At 56.2% G+C, this 19,303-nt stretch overlaps 4 protein-coding genes and 1 non-coding gene across 6 annotated transcripts; 3 read left to right on the forward strand and 2 right to left on the reverse strand.

Annotated features, from left to right (window-relative positions):
* The first annotated feature begins 473 nt into the window (after positions 1 to 473).
* On the forward strand, positions 474 to 7,111 carry FOSL1 (FOS like 1, AP-1 transcription factor subunit). 2 transcript variants are annotated; one of them, XM_037135411.2, is made up of 4 exons: positions 474 to 626; positions 2,880 to 3,077; positions 5,618 to 5,725; positions 6,049 to 7,111. In XM_037135411.2, exons 1-4 carry the CDS (start codon positions 537 to 539, stop codon positions 6,445 to 6,447), a joined length of 795 nt encoding a protein of 264 aa, XP_036991306.2. In that variant the 5' UTR covers positions 474 to 536; the 3' UTR covers positions 6,448 to 7,111. The 2 variants fall into 2 exon arrangements, with proteins under 2 accessions (XP_036991306.2, XP_036991307.2); XM_037135412.2 differs by having other exon boundaries at positions 2,883 to 3,077.
* LOC119041947 (U2 spliceosomal RNA) lies at positions 1,954 to 2,140 on the forward strand. Its single transcript, XR_005081129.2, has one exon. It is a non-coding gene; the product is annotated as a U2 spliceosomal RNA (small nuclear RNA).
* Positions 7,112 to 7,739: 628 nt separating the features above from the next.
* On the reverse strand, positions 7,740 to 8,753 carry CCDC85B (coiled-coil domain containing 85B). Its single transcript, XM_037135413.2, has one exon. The coding sequence runs from the start codon at positions 8,587 to 8,589 to the stop codon at positions 7,981 to 7,983; it is 609 nt and encodes a 202-aa protein (XP_036991308.2). The 5' UTR covers positions 8,590 to 8,753; the 3' UTR covers positions 7,740 to 7,980.
* Positions 8,754 to 10,545: 1,792 nt separating this feature from the next.
* Positions 10,546 to 14,505, forward strand: FIBP (FGF1 intracellular binding protein). The gene is made up of 10 exons (XM_037135395.2): positions 10,546 to 10,737; positions 10,948 to 11,146; positions 11,297 to 11,423; positions 12,216 to 12,316; positions 12,811 to 12,944; positions 13,290 to 13,398; positions 13,482 to 13,545; positions 13,799 to 13,885; positions 13,973 to 14,070; positions 14,384 to 14,505. The coding sequence occupies exons 1-10, from the start codon at positions 10,653 to 10,655 to the stop codon at positions 14,451 to 14,453; spliced, it is 1,074 nt and encodes a 357-aa protein (XP_036991290.2). The 5' UTR covers positions 10,546 to 10,652; the 3' UTR covers positions 14,454 to 14,505.
* A 171-nt stretch (positions 14,506 to 14,676) lies between these two features.
* On the reverse strand, positions 14,677 to 18,030 carry CTSW (cathepsin W). The gene is made up of 10 exons (XM_037135396.2): positions 17,922 to 18,030; positions 17,570 to 17,654; positions 16,646 to 16,759; positions 16,095 to 16,249; positions 15,907 to 16,003; positions 15,743 to 15,823; positions 15,535 to 15,660; positions 15,277 to 15,341; positions 14,992 to 15,201; positions 14,677 to 14,911 (listed from the first exon to the last, which is right to left on the reverse strand). Exons 1-10 carry the CDS (start codon positions 17,994 to 17,996, stop codon positions 14,798 to 14,800), a joined length of 1,122 nt encoding a protein of 373 aa, XP_036991291.2. The 5' UTR covers positions 17,997 to 18,030; the 3' UTR covers positions 14,677 to 14,797.
* Between the last annotated feature and the right edge of the window lie 1,273 nt (positions 18,031 to 19,303).

Consider the following 19,303-nt stretch of genomic DNA (forward strand, 5'->3'; position numbering starts at 1 on the left):
GCAGTAAGGTAGCTATATGAGTATTTCGTCCCATTTTACAAATAAAGAAACTGAGGCTGGACCATGCCGTGAGAGGGTGCGCGCAAGTCCTGGAGTGGGGGCGTCGAGGACTGCGTTGGTTGGCTGAGCGGGGCGGGGCCGGCTCCCAGCAGCTCAGGTGCGAGTAATCCGCCGGGGAATCCTCTGCTTCACCTGGGTGCAGCGAGGAAATTGCACCATGTATGGGCAGCTGCGTCAGAGGGGGGCGGACCCGCTGCTGGAGCTGGGGGACGTCAAATCTTCTCTGTTCCCAGAGAAAAGGCGGCTACGGGACCTTAGGAGACATTGAACAGTTCAGTGCTGACAAGCAAAAGGTGGCGCGTCGGGAGAGGCGGAGCCGGGAGGAGACCCGCGCCGTTGCGCCACGCCCCCACCCCCTAGTTGAAGTGATTCAGCCCGAGAACTTTTCATTCATAAAAAGAAAAGACTACGCGAGGAGCGGCTGAGTCAGAACCCAAGCCGCTGACGCTGACCCCACAGAGCAGCCAGCCCAGGGCATGTTCCGAGACTTCGGGGAACCCGGACCCAGCTCCGGGGGCAGCGGTGCGTACGGCGGCCCCGGACAGCCTCCGGCGACAGGCCAGCAGGTGAGAAGGAGCGGACGCCTGGGGTCCCCGGGGGAAACAGCGCCTGGGACGCTGCGGTCAGCACCGACACGCGCTGGGTCTGGGGCCGGGAGCAGGAGTAGAGACCTGGTATAGGTGCCGTGGCCGCGAGCCCTGCCCACTGTCCGCGGTCCGGGGACACATTCCCCCCAGCTAGGGAAACGCGCGCGGGGGGGTAGGAGGTGTAACAAAAATCTGTGAACGTCCCCTCTCTCGCTCGTCCCTTTTTCCCTCACTGTCTGCTATCTGTCCCTCCGTCTTTCTTTCTTCTTGTCCTTAACTTCTTTATTTCTTACTGTCCAGTGCTAATTTCTTTGTCCATCTGCATTAGAACGGGGCCCCGGCACCTGCGTTAATCCTAGCCCTGACAGGGTCACAGGGTTTGATTCATCTCGGACTAAATTCCCGGGATGGGACTCGGGATCTGAACTGCGACCCAGGCGTCCAACACAGGAAGGAGGCTAGATCCATCCGCAGGCTAGCCCAACAGACCGGGAATCCTCCGCACCGTCTGTGATCGTCTGTGATCGTCTGTGTATCCGTCCTTTTGTCTGTCCTTCTCTACCCCGTCGCCAAGTCCCTATCCCCTTCTCTACGCAGTGGAATCTGGTGGGCTTCCGAGACTGGTTCTTGACCCCTTCCTTTACAGGTAGGGGCCAATCAAAACGGAAGGTGCGGGAACATGCGCGGGGTCATGCAGCGGGGGACTCCCGCTCCCCCGACTCTTGGCGCCCACTGGCGGTTGGGGGGACCCCGGAGGTTGCAGGTGCCCATTTCCTGTCGAGGGGCCAGGAGCACGTGTCGTTAGGGGAGGGAAGGAGCGGCGTCCGTTCCGCCGAGTCACGGCGGCCGAGTCACGGCGGCTGACTCACTTGGGGTGCCCCTCCCTTCCTGGCCCGGAGCGGCCCGGGCCTGGACAACCTCGGGAGCAGAAGATACCGCCGGCGGTGCCTCGAGCCCGGAACTGGGGTCACTGGGCCACTGGGCCCCCAGCACTGGGCCAGGGACATCGCTGCACGGACTTGCCTGGGCTTGAATCGCCTTTTCCCGGAGGACTGGGCACACACACCCAGAGCCCAGCCCCAGGGTTAGAACCCAGTTCTCCCGGAACACTGAACCCCCATCTCAATCTCCTTTCTGGCTGAAAGAGAATAGCGGCAGGTAATACCTGGAGCTCTAGCTGTACAACCAGGCATCCTGCTGGGCGGGTTTCTCCTTATTTAGCGTATTTCACAGAATCTCAGATCCCATTGATTTGAAAACCCACCATTATTTTGTGCCACTAAATTGTTTAAAATTGCCAATTATCATCGCTTCTTGGCCTTTTGGCCAAGATCAAGTGTAGAGATCTGTTCTTTTCAGTTTAACATCTGATACATCCTCTGAGGACCACATATTAAATGGATTTTTGGAGCAGGAGATGGAATAGGGGCTTGCTCCGCCCACGCCGCTCACTGACCCAGCCTTGCCGAACCTTCAGGAAAGGCACACCCCCTCTGGGGCAAAAAAAAAAAAGGCCAATTAAACCGATTTCAGAGCTGCTAAAGGGTACTTCTTAGCATCGATGAAATGCCATAATCCTTATCTATGACAATATTAAAATCAAGGAAACTGAGGCACAATGAGATTCAATAGTGTGCCCAAAGTCACAGACAATAAGTAGTCCGAGCTAAGATTAGAACTGGAACAGCTGGAACCCAGAGCCCTGACTCTTGTCCTCCACAGCCCTTACCAGGCCCTGTCACATACATTCTCTCACCCGGTTCTCACAGCCACCCTTGGAGTTGGGAGCTCTGACCATCCTCTGTGCCAACCGGACCTGGGCAGGTGCAGGCGTGGGAAAGAGCCAAGGGGCCTGGGACCAAGTCCCACTGCCCACTTACTGGCTGTATGTCTGAGGACAACCATTTTCCTGTCTGAAAATGAAGATACTGTTGTGCAAATTATATGAGTCAATATTTGTAAAGTGGTTGGGACAGTGCCTGGAATTCATATTTTATAAGTATTAGCTCTTATGGGGAAATGAGGTACAGAGAGGTTATGTGATCTGCCTAAAGTCACACAGCTCAGGAATGGAGGTTTGTTACTCTGTCTCTCTAACTGCCAAGCTGTGCTCTTGCTCTTTCTGGTATCTCAGTGTCTGTCTTGAGGGTGGACAACAGTGTGGCTTCTGTCCACTGGAAGCCCCTCAATTAAGACAGACTACACCCCTGATCTCCATTTCTTATCCCTCAGAAGTTTCACCTCGTGCCAAGCATCAGCGCACTGAGTAGCAGCCAGGAGCCTCAGTGGATGGTTCAGCCTCACTTCCTGGGACCTAGTAGCTACCCAAGACCTCTGGCCTATCCCCAGTACAGCCACCCACAGCCCCGGCCAGGAGTCATTCGGGCCTTGGGGCCACCTCCAGGCGTGCGTCGCCGGCCCTGTGAACAGGTAAGGGGCAGAAGCCTTGCGGGGTTCTGATGCCCACAGGGGTGTACAGGTGCAGAGAGTAGTTCTTGCCCCAAAGGAGAACACAGGCTTAGAAGGAGGGAGAAGGTAGCACCACTAGTGACTATTGGCCAAGGTGGAAAGTGAGAGGAGTCTCTAGGAAGACCCAGAGGACAAAGAGGTCACTTCTGGATCAGGGAATGCTTCCTGGAGGTGGAGGCATATAAGCCTAGAAAGATGGGTAGGATTTGCATAGATAGAGTTGAAGGAAAGGACATTCCAGGTAGAGGGGATGGCACAGCAAGAATGGAGGTGGAACCCTGGCCAGGTGGCTCAACTGGTCAGAGCATCTACCCAAAATGTCTAGGTTGTGGGTTCAATCCCCAGTCAGAGCACATACAAGAAGCAACCCAAGAGTGCATAAATAAGTGGAACAACAAATCAATGTCCCTCTCTCTTCTTTCTTTCTCTAAAATCAATTAAAAAAATTTTTTTTAAAGAATGTCGCCCTGGCTGGTGTAGCTCAGTGGATCGAGCATGGGACTGTGAACCAAAAGATTGTGGTTCAATTCCCAGTCAGGCAGGGCACATGCCTGGGTTGCAGGCCAGTTCCCAGCAAGGGACACACAAGAAGCAACCATACATTGATATTTCTCTCCCTCTCTCCTTCCCTTCTAAAGATAAATAAATAAAAAAATTAAAAAGCATGTTAGTGGAGGTGAGAACATGTAAGGTACATGTGGAAAGGCACGTGGACAGAAGACACCCACCTGCAGACGGGAATGAGAGGGTGGGCTTGTGCTGTGTCTGTGTACCTGGGAAAGAACAGAAAGCAGGTTCCCTTTAGCTGCTGTCTGAGTCTGTTTCGCTGTCTCCCTTAAAACCTCACAAACACCCTCTGGTTTCCCCCATATTACAGCCAAGGAAATGAAGGCCCAGAGAGGTAAAGTCACTTGCCCAAGATCACACAAGTATTGAGTAACGAGACAGGTCTGCCCAATTCTGAAGTTAGATTCTAACCAGCCAGCCACACTGCCTCGCTCAGAGCTAAGAGAAGGCTTGAAGAAGAGAGCTGGGAACTTTTGCCTCCCCAACCAGCTTTCCTACTCACACACTGCTAATAATGTCCTTTCCAAAATAAATAAGAGATAGTCTTTAAGGGAGTGGCACCTCTTTCCTCTCCTCAGCGCATTTTTTAAACAAATATTTTATCTTTTATTTTTAGAGAGAGGGGGAGGGAGAAAGAGAGGGAGAGAAACATTGATGTGTGAGAGATACACCCATTGGCCCCTAATTCAGGCATGTGCCCTGATGGGGAATTGAACCCCAACCTTTAGCTACTCCATCCACCCATCTACACCAGCTAGGGCAACCCTGGAGCCATGTGAGTATATGAGATGGTAGTGAGTGAGGTTTGCACTTCGAACAGGTTGCTCTAACAGTTGGGTAGAGGATGGAGAGGGATGCTGGGATCCTGGGAAAGATGTGCTATTGGCTGGGAAAGGTGTGCCAGGGGAGGCTTTTCTGGCTGGCCTTTGTGACCACCTGGAAGAGGACTATTGTGTGAGCCCCAGAGGCAGGCCTTGGCCTTTCTCCCTGAGCCCTGTCCTCAGGGCGCTTTGGTCCTTGGTCCTCTCAGACTGGGGCTGTGAGCTGTGAGCTGTGAGTGGGGTCCTTCATGGGGAAGATGGTCTCCATCAGCTGGCCTTTCATTCAATGTTGAATAGAGTGAGTGGATTTTAACTTCTGCTCTAGGACCAACACAAGTTATTCATCTTCCCTGGGCTTCAGTTCCTTACATGGAAAGTCGTGTGAAGAATCCAAGAAAAGCACCCTGGCCTGTGTGCTCACCTGGCTGAGTGTTGCCAGGCAAGCAAAAAGGTCGCTGTTTTGGTCAGGGCACATGCCTGGGTTGCAGGCCAGTTCCCAGCAGGGGACGCATGAGAGGCAACGGTACATTGATATTTCTCTCCCTCTCTCCTTTCCTTCTAAAGATAAATAAATTTAAAACAATTAAAATATAAAATAAAAGACTAAAGTTTAGAAAAAGAATCTAAGAGAAACACTTTGCTGGCATACAGTGGATTTATAATAAATAACAATTTAGCAGCAGTCAGCCCCTCCTAGTGCTTCCAGCCCCTGGGGAAAAGGAGACTTGGCCATAAAGAAATTGAAAAGAATAGGGGTCTCTTGAAAAGGAGTGGCTGGCTCCCAAAGGCTCCAAGGAGGAAAGGCTATGGGTACTTCTGGCAGGGGAACGAGAGAAGACTTCCTGCAGGAGGAGGCATCTTACTTGAGTCCCAGGAAATGAAGAGGGTTAAGGTTTGTGCCTCCCGAGAGGGGGATAGGAAGAAATCTGACTAGAGTCTGCTGAAGTGAGTTCTGGGGACACGTCGGTGCGCAGTGGTCCTGCAAATGCAGGAGGAGGGTGCCCCTGCGCTGCCATGCCCTCCACCAAGGTCCTAACTCTGGGCAACCGCACTAGGGGAGTGCCCAGCAGCCTGTAGCCCAGGATACACCTCACTGGTCCCTCTATCCCCCAGGTCAGCCCGGAGGAGGAGGAGCGCCGTCGAGTGAGGCGGGAGAGGAATAAGCTGGCTGCGGCCAAGTGCAGGAACCGGAGGAAGGAACTGACCGACTTCCTGCAAGCGGTGAGCACTGGTCGGTGCCGAGGGTGCCTGTGGGGCCCCAGGGGACACTGGAGAGGCAGTCCTTAGGAAGAAGGACGAGGAAAAGGTACTTGAATCAACAGCCGACCGGAGCTAAAGCTTCCTCCGACAATCTCCTAAAACGCTCAAGGTCTCAGTTGGAGCCCTGCACATTTTTTTCTCCCAGGGCCTCATGGGAATTGTAGTCCAGACTTGGTGGAGACTCCCCCACTCACCCTACTTCCAACCGCCCAATCACCACCACCATTTGGAAGCTACACAGTATTCCAATCTCAGCTTCTTGATTCCTGACCTTCTCCCTACAGGAGACTGACAAACTGGAGGACGAGAAATCAGGGCTGCAGCGAGAGATTGAGGAGCTGCAGAAGCAGAAGGAGCGGCTGGAGCTGGTGCTCGAAGCCCACCGCCCCATCTGCAAAATCCCAGGAGCCAAGGAGAGTGACACTGGCAGCACAGGCGGTACTAGCAGCACACCAGCCCCTGTTCCTTGTATCTCCCTTTCCCCGGGGCCTGTGCTTGAACCCGAAGCATTGCACACTCCTACGCTCGTGACCACACCCTCTCTGACTCCTTTCACTCCCAGTCTGGTCTTCACCTACCCCAGCACCCCTGAGCCCTGTTCCTCAGCCCATCGCAGGAGCAGCAGCAGCAGTGGGGACCCGTCCTCTGACCCCCTTGGCTCCCCTACCCTCCTGGCATTATGAGGCATACTGGTCCCTCTCCCTGCAGGTGCCACCTAGCCAATATTTCCTCACCCATTGGTCCAGCTGGCCTGGGCCATATTCCATGCTCAACCCCTGCCGGTTCTTCTCCATCCTACCAGATGAGACTGAGCCTATTTTGCTTCCTGGTGGAGCCAGCTTGGGGCCACCAAAGCTGCCCACTCTAGAGGCATTTCTCTAGAGCAGGCCTCTCTAGCACAATTTCCTTTAAATCAGAGACAAAATATTTCCCATTTGTGCAAGAAAACTCTAGGCAGCCCCAAATGACTTTGTAGATCCCTACAGGTTTTCTGGAGCCCTAACCCCCTCCAGACCTCCCCTAAGTCTTCATCACCTTCTTCCTGTGATCCACCCAACCCTACCCCTTGACAAGCGATATACCAGCCTAGAACACTAACTCACCCAGCCCCACTGCCAGCAGCACCAGGTGACTGAACTAGGGCATCCTGTCGACCCCTCCAGAAATGGCACAGCTGGAGAAGGTGCCAGAGACTTCTGTGATGAGCTGAGCTGCAGCCCAGGCTCTGAGAAGACTTTAGCTCCAGGGTAACTAAGCCTCCACCGCAAAGGCAGCTGCTATTTATTTTCCTAAAGAGAGTATTTTTATACAATTCTGCCAAAATGAAATAAAAGGCTTGAAGCTCCAGCCTCATTACATTGGCTCCAGAGGCTAAAGGGAAAACATTTGGATCCAGAAGTCCTGGATTCAAGACTCAGCTCCATGGACTCACTACATGACCTTGGACAAATTACTTGATATTCCTGGGCCTCCCTGACTTATCTGACAAACGAAGCTACATCTGCTCTGCCTCATCGCCAGGATTGAGAGGAAGAATGTTGTGGGATGCCAGCCAAAAGGATTATCCTCCTCCTCCTGATGGGACCCCACCTTGCTCCTGCATGTACCACAGGAGGGCGCTGTTATCACTGTTAGGCCCCTTACAGCCTAAGAGGAGGCGGCTGAGTGGCTTCTAGGCCCCCAACACCTGCTTCCTGCCCCATTGTCTTGGACAGGAAGGAGCAGGGAAGGGAGCTGGAGCCACTTCAGGGGCCGGATCACGGCCTATACCGGTGCCTGCTGGAAGGGCCCGGTGGGGGTGGGGGTTGTAGCCAGCGGCTTTCCACGGTCCCATGTCCCTCCCCAGGCTCGAGGTAATGGGGGAGGATCAGACACATTAGTTGTGTAGCCCCTCCAGAGGGGAATGATACCCTGTCTCAAGGTCCCCGCCCTTGTCCTAACCCCGGCGAGTGCCAAACAGACGCTGCCCATGGGGTCTGCTTCCGTCCCAGTTTATTAGCCACCACCCAGCCCCCTGCCAGTCCCTCTGCTCCAGCTTCCAGTCCCCTCTTGCCCCGCCAGCGAAAGCAAGGGGCCCTCCTCATTGCCAGGATGTCTAAGTCCATGCCAGCGGCCCCTCCTGTGCAGCCGGGCGGCTTCCAGGTCCCGAGGTACACTGCAACCGCGGCGCTTTGGGGGCCATCCGGGCGGGCGTCGGCGCCAAGGAAGCTGCGCCCTCAGTCATCTGGGGAGCAAGCCAGGGGCAACTGATCAGGACTACCCACGCTGCCGGTGCTGGAGCTTCCATCGCCCAGGTCGCGGGGCCCGCAGGGGGGCAAGGTGAGCTCCGGGGTCGGCCCGGTGCCTGAGCCCCCCACGCCACCGGGACTGCTGCGGGGGCCCCACTCCTCACCCAGCGCTAGGCAGAGCTCTTTAAGCGCTAGGTTCTCCCGTAGCAGCTCTTCCTGGCGGCCCTCCAGCTCGGCCAGCTTCTGCCAACAACCGCCCAGGTCCTCACGCACAGCCCGGGATGCCTGGGTCCCGAAAAGCTGCCACTGGCGCGCAGCGCGCCGCCCGCGCTGGCGCTCCGAGTCCAGGAAGCAGCAGAGATCGCGCAGCTCCCGATTCTCGGCTTGCAGGCGCCGGTTGAGCTGCTTGAGCTCGCGGATTTCGCCCAGGTGACCCTGCAGCTGTCGATTCACCTCCTGCATGAGGCGGCCGCGCTGCACCAGAGCCGCCAGGCGCGCCGCCTCCTCCCGCCGCAGGCGCCGCACCAGCTCCTCCTTGCCCAGCGCCGCCATCTCCTCATCCGTCAGCTCCTCCAGGCCGCTTGCCTCGGCCTCCATGACTGCTCAGATCTCTGGAGCATCGCCTGCCCGCTGCCGCGGTCCAGGTGCCCCACGTCGAGCCCGGCGCAGCTCAGAACGCGGCTCCACCCGCGTCAGGCTGTGGCCGGCTAGCGTAGGATGCAGGGGCTACTCAGGGCTGGGCACGCGGCGGGGCGCGCGCTGGGGCGGGGCCACATGACGTTGAGGAAGGACAGCCAATCCGAGGAAGCCTCCACGGAAAGGGGCAGGGCCTTAGCATAGAAGGAGCAGATTCCCCGCCCACTCCCTACGGAGCGTTCCTGATTCTTGGGGTTAGTGGGTCCCTGCACCAGCGCCTGTCACCCCGAAACCAGGAGCCTCGTACCTCCCAATCCTCAACTTCAAGCCTAGGTCTCTCGGCTCCTTCTCAGAACCAAGACTCAGGTGTATGCCCGGGAACTCTCCTGCTCACCGCCCTTCACCCCAGACAGAACTCAGACCTATCACCTCAACATCCTTCCTAGTTTAGCTTCATCTCGAGAAAGACTCTGGGCTCACTGAGCATTGCTCCCAATGCCAAAAGTCCTGGCTCACCATCAGCCTGCCCTCTCTTTCACGGGGCGTCTTCTGCCCGGGGCGGGGGGGGGTGCATACAAGGGATTCGTTTGTTCAATAAGGCTTTAATTGTGTGTAAGATCCATTCAGAAATAAACTTGATCAAGATTCTTATCCTGTCCTCAAAGAAGAAGTCTTAATGTAGTCAGGGAAGACAAGGTGAGTTAAACAAGAAGCAAATGGAAGAGGAACAGACAGAGTCTGAGGGAACCCCCCCAAAAAACGTTTTTCTTAGATGTCTGAAGGTCCCTGAAAATGCATAGGGCTTTGTCAAGCAATGAGACAACTAGTTCAGAGAGAGGAAATAGCATGATGAAAAATGCTGGGGCGTGAATGAACAGTGAGAGTAGCTTGATTTCTTTTTGAAAGGCAAGTGCGTGGAAAAAGTGGTAAGAGAGGGAGGAAACAAAGGTAGTTGGAAGCCAGATTCTTAAGAGCTTTCAATACTAGACACATTTTCACAGGCCAGGAAAGATTTTAATCACGGGTGTAACATTTTAAAATATGTGTTTTAAAAACGATTGTTCGGGCTGCTCTGTGTGGGGTGGACAATGAGGGGGAGTGTAGGCAGGGAGATTAGTTAGAACACTGTGTCACTGGGCAGTAGAGCTATGCAGAAGGATTGTGCCAGGGCAGTGTTAGTGGGGGTGGGGAGGACAAGAAATACTAGAAATATTCAGAAGGCAAATCAGCAGAACTGAATGTGGAGAGAGAGGAGTCTGAGAGAAAGCCTAGGTTTCTGATAGGAGACCTTGGTGGGTGTTGGGGCTGTCACTGAGATAGGAACGCAGGAAAGAAATAGAGTGGGGAGACCGACAGGTCTATCTAGCTTTGGGGATCTTGTGGGGAGGCAACATGAAAAGAAACACGCACAGATAGGCGACCCTTCTGATGTGGACTTCCAGGCAGAGCTCTGAGCTGCAGAATAAGAGAGGTCATTAGTTAGTGGTGAGGCGGGGAGGGTGGAGGGTGCTAAAAGTATAGGAGCAAGTGCTCCAGCCCAGGAGAGATGCTCATTCGCAGGATGGACTGAGGGGCTTCCAACAAAGGCCTTTGGAAGTCGGTTGCACACCTTTACTGCGCAGAAAAGATTTAGGATTGAGCCCTGTGAAACCCCTAAATTTAGGATACAGGTCAAAGTAGAGAGGCCCTGAAGAGAGAAAGTGGAGTGGAGGGAACAGGAGGAAGTGACCAGAAAGGATTACAGGATGGGGGAGACTGGCCGGGTAGGGGTACCAAGTAGGTGTGGGGACAGAGAAGCCTGGGATTCCCCTTCCTGCCGAAAGGGGGAGCTACTCCACCGCCTCTGCCTCTTCCCTCGCAGCTCCAGCGCTACCCTCACTGTCCCGGAAGTGGTCCTTCTGTGGCTCCGGGTGCCGGGCACGGAATCTCAGCGCTCCCGGAAGTGGCCCGGGCGGCTCTGCAGCCCGGTCCGGCCGTTCTTGCTCCGGCCGGGGCGCTGGGGCTGCTCCTGGCCGGGCGCAGCCATGACCAACGAGCTGGACATCTTCGTAGGGAACACGACCCTCATTGATGAGGACGTGTATCGCCTCTGGCTGGATGGTTACTCGGGTCTGTGGGGGGACCGTCTGGGGGAGGTCATCAGGCCGAGCTGTTGTTTTGGATGGGGGAAGGAGCCGAGCCTGGACTTGGGCATCTATAAGATGCCCTATAAGGGAAGCGGGCAGAAGGAATAAGGGATGAATGGAGATAGGGGCTGAAACACCTGGAGGGGCTTTGAGGTCAGTGGGGCAAAGCCTGATGCTAGCGCCTACTCCCCAGTGAGCGACGCTGTGGCCCTGAGGGTGCGCTCTGGAATCCTGGAGCAGACGGGTGCCACGGCAGCGGTGCTTCAGAGTGACACCATGGACCACTATCGAACTTTCCACATGCTCGAGCGCCTGTTACACGCACCACCCAAGCTGCTGCACCAGCTCATCTTCCAGATCCCACCCTCCCGACAGGCGCTGCTCATCGAGAGGTGGGATGCCAACCACTCTGACCATATACCCATTTTGCAGGCTGAAACTGAGGTCCAGGGAGGGACAGGACTTCCCCAGGCCATGAGAAAGCTCAGGCCCCCTTTTTCCTCTTTCATGGAAAGTCAGTAGTGTCCTCTGCCTCCACGCAGGTACTATGCCTTTGATGAGGCCTTTGTTCGAGAGGTCCTGGGCAAGAAGCTGTCCAAGGGCACCAAGAAAGACCTGGATGACATCAGCACCAAAACAGGCATTACCCTTAAGAGCTGCCGAAGACAGGTGGGCATTGCAGCCCCCTCCTCACCCACACAGCATTTCATCTATAGTCCACCCTTTCACTCCACCGCTTTGGACACTGCCCACCTCTGTTATGGCAGCTGCTTGGTACCCAGCCTCTCCCTGGCGTGCCCCTTCCAGGCTGTCCTCTACTCTGCAACCAGCATGACCTTACAGAACCCCAGGTCTGACCATAGCTTCCTCCTGTCCATAAACTTTCAGTGGCTCCCACTCCCTCCTGGATAAGCCACACTCTTCCGCCTCGCCCTTCAAACACTCCTTTGATTTGGTCCTGCCAGCTTCTCCAGGCTTACAGTTCCCCAGCATCTGGCTTTGTTTTGCTCATGCTGCCCCATCCTGGAGGGCCCTGTTCTTGGCCATATCTATTCCTTGAAATCCAAGTCAGGGTCATATGTCACCTTCACAAGACTTTCTGGTGGCGCCGGTGAGGAGTAACCCTTCTGGAACTTTCACGTCTTTTCTCTGTGTCTCCTTTGAGCTCCCTGCATACAGCTTAGCATTTGCTCATTTTTTTACTTTCTGGGTCTTAGCCAAGACAGTCAGTTCCAGCACAAGCTTGTGAAGAACCGGAGAGCGTGATGCTAAAGTAGAATGAGTAAACATTTATCTGAGGCAAGGTGGCAAAAGTTGGTAGATGTTTGTTGAATTGATAACTTCCTGAAGGAATAACGGATGCTGTAGCAGCATGGGGAGATACGTGACGGATGGTGTTCAGTAAACAGTTTACTGGGTGAGCAAGCTCTGACCAGGCCTCCCTCCCCTGACTGCCTGCAGTTTGACAACTTTAAACGAGTCTTCAAGGTGGTGGAGGAAATGCGGGGCTCCTTGGTGGATAACATCCAGCAACACTTCCTCCTTTCCGATCGGTTGGCCAGGTGAGGCACCAGGCGAGGAGCCATCCATCTCCCCCATTCTGCACACTCCCCCGGCCCCCAAGGCTGGTCCATCTTCCCCACCCCCACCCACCTGACCTCCTGCCTCCTGGCTATGTTGGGGAAATGGTTATCTCACTCCTGGTCTGCAGTTTGGATCAGACGGACCTGGGTTCAAATCCTAGCCCCGCTGTTTACCAACTGTGCTGTTGTGAGGTGCCACATATAAAACACGCGGCACAGCCCCTGGGGTTTAGAAAGTGCTCAGCAAGTGGTGACGGCTACCACTGTGGTCTTCTGCTATATCCCTTCAGGGATCTGGGTTGAAACCTCTTCATGGATGAGGAGGCCCAAAGAAAGGTGACTTGAAACATGTCACACAGTGAGTTAGGGCAGGGAGAGGCCGGAACTCAGATGCCCAGCAGACGCCGCAGATGGGAGCTGCTCACCAAGAAGGGACTTCCAGCCCTGACAGGTCCACTGTCCCCTCCCTGCAGGGACTATGCAGCCATCGTCTTTTTTGCCAACAACCGCTTTGAGACAGGGAAGAAAAAACTGCAGTACCTGAGTTTTGGCGACTTTGCCTTCTGTGCGGAGCTCATGATCCAGAACTGGACCCTCGGAGCCGTCGGTGAGGCGCCCGGCCCCCACTGACCCGGGTGCCCAGACAGCTCCCTGCCCTCTCAGGGCCTGCTACCCCAGCAGCACTGTCTCCTGCAGGCCCCCAGTTCCCGGCATTCTTTGCCCTTCAGGGCCCCTCCCCAGCCGCCTCTGCTCGGAGTCGGGTATCCCCACACTCCCCTCGTCTGGGAAGAGCCCACTACTTCTCCATGGCCGGGGAAGGCATTCCACCTCTCTGACACCAATTTCTCCTTTGCCTCGTGGGGGTGCCATGTGGAGGGCGAGGAAAGAGTGGGTATCATAGGAGGACACTTTGTCACCCTCCCCCCCAACTGCCTCCCTGGGCCTCACTCAGACTCCCAGGTGGATGACATGGACGTGGACTTAGACAAGGAGTTTCTTCAGGACTTGAAGGAGCTCAAGGTGCTGGTGGCTGACAAGGACCTTCTGGACCTGCATAAGAGGTGACTCTGAGGAGGGGGGTCCATGGGGTGGGGCCCGAAGTGGAGGCCCAGGCAGCTCTAGGTTGGACCCCGTCTCCCTGCAGCCTGGTGTGCACTGCCCTCCGAGGAAAGCTCGGTGTCTTCTCCGAGATGGAAGCCAACTTCAAGGTCTGTACTCCAAGCCAGCTTATGTCCCTTGGGCATCTTTAGCCTATGGTTCACTGTCCCACCAGGCAACTCTGCGCATGCCCCAAACTGACCAGCAGTGGCGCAGCTGCTCCCTCTGCCCACCTGTAATGGGGGAGCCAGCCCCTAAACATTGGGGGAGTTATGTGACGGTGGGAGGTGGATAGATTTGGGGAGGGGCCCTCCCCCAGCCTCTGGGGCAGAAGGCAGAACTCCCAGGCTCCCTGCCCCACAGAACCTGTCCCGGGGGCTGGTGAACGTGGCCGCCAAGCTCATCCACAATAAGGACGTCAGAGATCTGTTCGTGGACCTCGTGGAGAAGGTGAGCTCTCCTGCCCACTGCCCACTCCTCTGCAACCTGGCCTGTCTCTGAGCTGTACCAATACTAGATGTTGCCTCGGCCCCGCAGTTCGTGGAGCCCTGCCGATCTGACCACTGGCCACTGAATGACGTGCGGCTCTTTTTGAATCAGTATTCAGCATCAGTCCACTCTCTGGACGGCTTCCGGTGAGAGACCCCGCCCAGCCAGCCTCCTACGGCCTCGCCCTCCTGCAGACTCAGGGCTCCTGTTTCGCCACCCTGGGGGTGGGAGGCTCTGTGGACCAGAGGCCTGGCTCCACCTCATAGAAGCTGTGACATGACCTTGGGCAGGTTCCTTATCTCCCCGTGCCTCATTTTCCTCATATTTAAATTGGGGATGATAATGGTAAGGATCACAAGAACACTGTGAGGACTAAGGAGGGAAGGTACACAGATCACTTGGAGCAGCGACCTGGTGTGGTGGCTTGTGGTAAACAAGCTGTCACTGTTGTCGTTGCAGGCACCAGGCCCTCTGGGACCGCTACATGGGCACCCTCCAGGGCTGCCTCCTGCGCCTCTATCATGACTAAGGCCCCCTCCCACCACCCTACCCGCACTGCCAATAAAGTTGCCATGACGTTGGAGGAGCCTGTGCGTGGGTCCACATAGGGGAACGTGAGTGGGAGGTGAGCTTGTGTGTGTACCTAAGTGTGGGGATCTGTGTGTGCGTTGGCCCTGCAGGGGCCAGGATGTGTCCGGGAGTGGTGTCTGCTCAATCCATCCATTTCCCCACCCAGCTGAGTCCACTTGGAATCCAGGCTCTTCTGTTGGTTTATTCAACCCATAGCAAGAGGATTGGGAGGACAGGGGAAGACTTCTGGGTGTGGCCAGCAAGGAGGCAGCTGGCACAGCAGGAGAGAGCTGAGAGGGGGGCTTAGGGAGGGCAGGAGATTGTGTGCCGCTTCTTGACTGGTGTGTCCACTAGGGCAGTAAGCGGGTACCTGGTGATGCCACAGGCATTGCTCCCTCGGTGCAGCCGGAAATAACCCTAGGAAGTCGGACGACATCAGGGCCGGAAGGTGGGGAGAGGCCCATCCTGTCCTTCCCCTCCCCGTAGACCCCACTCACCTCCTCGCCCCATTGGGCCCCCCAGGAGTTCTTCAGAATCCAGTACGGAGTGGAGTGACGAGGCCGAGGTTTAGACTGGGACAAGACGGCCTCTGTCTGCCTTCTCTCCCCCGACTTGGTCTTTCCAAAACCCACCAGCAGGACAATGTGGTCCACGTGCTGAGGGTCACAGGTGCCAGGTGCAGGCCTGATCACACCGTTCTTGTAATTCTGCAGGGGCAGAGGGGCTGAGTCTGGGGCCGTACCCCCTGTATGTTCCTCCCCCCATTCCCGACCTTATCCCACCTGCAGTAGCTGCATGTTGATGCTCACAGTGATCGGGCCCTCCGTGGCCAGGTACCGGGCCATTCCTGGGGTAGAGGTGCCATCAGGCCACGCTTGCCCACCTTCCCTGCTCCCGGCTCATGGTCGTCTCCACTTCTCTCCCACCTACCCTCATTCCTCCATCCCTGTCAATAGCCCAGTCTGTCTGCCTCTGTCCTGGTCTGTCCGTCCCTGTCACCCCCCTGCCACTGTCCACCTGGGTCTCTACCCTGCCCTCACCCTGCTCATTCTCCGGCAGCATGATGAAATCCTGGATCCAGGCCACCTTTTTGTACTTCTCGGCCTGGCACTTGTGGGCTCTGGCCTCCCCCCGGAATGGGTAGTCCCTTTCGCTGGCCAGGCCACCTGGAAGTAAACAAGGCCAGGAGGAAACTCCGCTCCAAAACATCCCCCCACACGCGCAGTCCCCAGAGAGGCCGGCACTCACTGTTGTTCATGACAGTTATAAATGCGTCCCAGATGTAGCCACCACTACAGCCATTCCCGCAGCGGTCACAGTCGAGGAGCTCTGGTGGGAAAGGGGACGGTGTGGGTGCCCAAGCCCAGGCCCCATCCCCCCACCAGCGCACATGCCCCTTTCCCCAGCCGTACCCTGCACGGAGACTTCCACAGACATTTTGTGTTTAATGGCCCACAGGGCCTCGATGTTGCCCGCTGCCGCCATGGCCCAGCAACACTTACAACTTTTCTGGTGGGGAGAGGGTGGGGGCTGGGTAAGGGGGCTGAGCCTTGCCCCTCTCTTCTCCCTCCCACCACTAAGGCTGGATGGGGCACGTTACCTGGTTCCTGACAGATGAGATGATGTTACGTGCCTTCCGCCAGTCACAGGTAGAGGGCACTGACTCTCCCCTCTCGCCAGATCCTACCTTTCTGTCCACATTGGGGGCCCTTCCAGCTGCCCTCTGATTCCCATACAGCTGGCCAAACTCCTCCTCTGAGGGACAAATGGGACCACCAAGATTACCGAGTTGACCCCTTCCCCAGTATTCTGCTTCTCCGGCTCCAGCTATCCACATCCTTGGCCACTTGTGTCCCCATAATATCCTGGGAGACAAAGGCAGGGATGCTGAGGAGTAGAGAGAGACCAAGTTCCTTGCTGGGGCACATCCCCTGGCACTTGCTACCTCAGCCTTGAACTGAGCAGGGACATAGGCCTCCGGAGTACCTGTCCCTACTCTCCAAGGTTTGGGTCCAGCACTTAGGCCTGTGGTCTTCAGGGTCCCTCTCTGGGAAATGAATGCCAACAGTCTATCTGGTCCATCTGCCGGTTCCCTTGGAGAAGGCTCTACTTCCCCAACCACCACCCAGGGGCCAGAAGGTGTCCTAGTACCTGTGAGGTCACTGAATGGAGTCACCCCAAACTCTGCCGTGCCCAGGTCGTCCTCCTGCAGCTGCTGAGCCCGGGCCAGGTTGCGGGCAAAGATATCCAGGCGGCGAGCATGCTCTGGACCAAAATAAGGTCTTTCCAGGGGCAGGAAGTGATCACCAGCTGGGTGTCCTCCCTCCCGCACTCACCCAGAGGAGGATAGGTTCCTTTCCTGTGGCCCCTGCAGGCTCCGCTACAGGTGCCTGGGCAGAGGAACGGCTCCCCAGCCCACCTCGGGTTGGGTTTTCCCAGGAGGCAGGAAGGATATCTCTGCCCACCTTTGGGGGAAGCCAAGTAAAGGGTCTGAGGACCAAGTGACTCAGAAAGGAAAGTAGGTGGTCAGAGACCACAGACAGGTTTCCTGTTGTCAGGTCGCCTCCTTCACACCTCTGACCACAGGCCTGGGGCTGGGACCTGGCAGGATGGCAGGGGTGGGGGCGGGTGGGGTATAGGCCCATGACATGGGCTGAAAGACACCCACAGATTATCCCTCTGTGGATGAGACCCAGAAAGAGGGCAGGAACAGGGTTGGCAACTCAGGGTGGAGAAGGGGTCCCCAGCTTGGGGATAAAAGGTGTATCCTTAGGTGTCCGCTGCATGAACTCATGGCTAGATGGTCTCCTGTCCACTGCCAGGAGTCAGGACTGAGGCTATGGAGGCAAAGGATCCTCTAGGACTGGGCAGACCCCCAACAGCTGCCACCTCCCCCCACACTCATAGCCAAGAATGACCCTGTCCCCCTTTGCATTCTGGAACAGCACACCTCAAGCCCTGCCGATGTCCCAGGAGAGCTTAGGCCAAGCCCATTTCTCATCCTGAGCCCTGATTTCCTCATCAATTAAATAGGAGAAGTGAGTTTGGACTGCAGGTGTACAGGCCCCGTGATACCTGCTGGGTTCGAGTAACTCCGGTTGTACTGGATCTGGAACAAAGTGAAGACCTCTTTCAGTTCCAGTGGCCGGGGACCTGGGTCCTAGAAGGAAGCAAGGGTGGTGGGAGAGGGGGTTGAGCAAGGAATCATTGCTGGGACCACACCGTGGCTTCCAGCCAGGACTGGGCGAGGGGATCAGCCAGTTAGCCTGTTCTGTCTCCCTGTGCAAGCTTGGGCATATCAATCACCTCTCCAGCCTCAGTTGCTCCCTCTGAGAAACGTGGACACAGTGGTTGTTTCTGGAGGGGTGAGCCCCAGGCATGGGGCTTGCAGGGGGGAGGGTGTGGGGAATGGACTGTGGGCACTTACCTGGCCTCCGATGCCTTGGACCAGACCTGCCACCAACAGGGCCAGGGGGCAGGAGAGACAGACAGCTAATGCCATGTTGCTGTTGCTGCAGACCAGAGTGCCGGGGTGGGCAGGAAACTGCACACCAAATTGGAGGGGGTGGAGCTGGAGAAACCACGAAGGAGAAACCAGGCCGGGAGGGGAGGGCAGACCCCTCAAGCAAAGGCACTAGAACTTTTGTTCCTATGTAGCCCTCCGCCTGCCTACACCCCCTCCCACCCACTTTTCTTTACTCAGCAGAGGCTTTCTGCCTGCCCTGTTCTGGGCAATTCTTGGGATCCAGAGATGGATCTGTCCTGAAGGAAACAGGAGGAGACAGGTTCTAAGAGGCAGTGACAGAAAGCCATTAGTGTTGCAGTGGGTAAGCCCAGGGGGCTTTGGGAGCCACAGGCCCCTGACCACTGACAGGGTGTGGAGGGAGGGTGGTCAGTGCACCCTAGGGGAAGCACTCTTGCTCATCCTACAAAGCTTCTTTAGCACAAGAGTCACCCCCAAGAAGCCCTCCCTGCTCTCTCCCCCAGCCTCTGATGTGACCTGCAACCCCTTGAGCCCCTGCTATGTCTGCGCCTGCGCCTGCCTGGCATCCTCCTTCCAAACACACCAGAAGTGTCTGTGGTGCCTGTGTCCCCAGCTCCCAGGATGTAGCCGGGCTCGGAAGCAGGCTTGATGGGTGTTGTTGACTGAACAGTCGGTCATCGTGGGCTTTAAACAGGGAAATGCAAGTGGCAGGTGCACGGGGAGGGGACAGGCAGCAGTGACTCCTGCCTCCGTTTGTTCCTCATCCCCTTCCATCACAATCTGCGTGGGGATGAGGGGACTGGCAGAAAGATGGGGGACTGGCATCTCAGACAGAGGGTTGGGCAGGGGTGCACATGTCACTGCTGCCTCACTTGTAAGGGGTCCTTAGGCTGGGGCTCTCTCTTGTGAGCCTCCAGGCTGGGAACCAGGCCCCCAAGACCAGAGATGGGGGAGAAGAAACTCGTTTTCTAGGGGTTCCATGCAGATGGGGGGGAGTGGTACGGAGAAGGGCTCCGATCCTGGGACTCGTTTACTCGTGTGCTCACAATCTCATTTCTTCATCCATCAGGAATCTGTCCCATTGTGCTGCTCCACCCTGACTACCACCCCAGACAATAAGCCAAGGGACTCCTCTATTTGGAAAAAAATGCTGTGTTGCTTTTATTAAAGTTCAGTAAACAGACCATCCACAGAGTAGCACCAGGCTCCATGGTTCTAGACCCCAGTCACAGGCCCCAAGCCAGCCTTGGATTGCATTGACCTATGACTAAGGCCCCGTGTGCATCAGCCCTCAGAGCTTGAGGTCGCAGTATGAGCGCCAAGGG

Source organism: Artibeus jamaicensis, unplaced genomic scaffold (genome assembly GCF_021234435.1).
Source record: "Artibeus jamaicensis isolate MK-2021 breed Jamaican fruit bat unplaced genomic scaffold, CSHL_Jam_final scaffold_614, whole genome shotgun sequence".
Taxonomy (NCBI): Eukaryota; Metazoa; Chordata; class Mammalia; order Chiroptera; family Phyllostomidae; genus Artibeus; species Artibeus jamaicensis.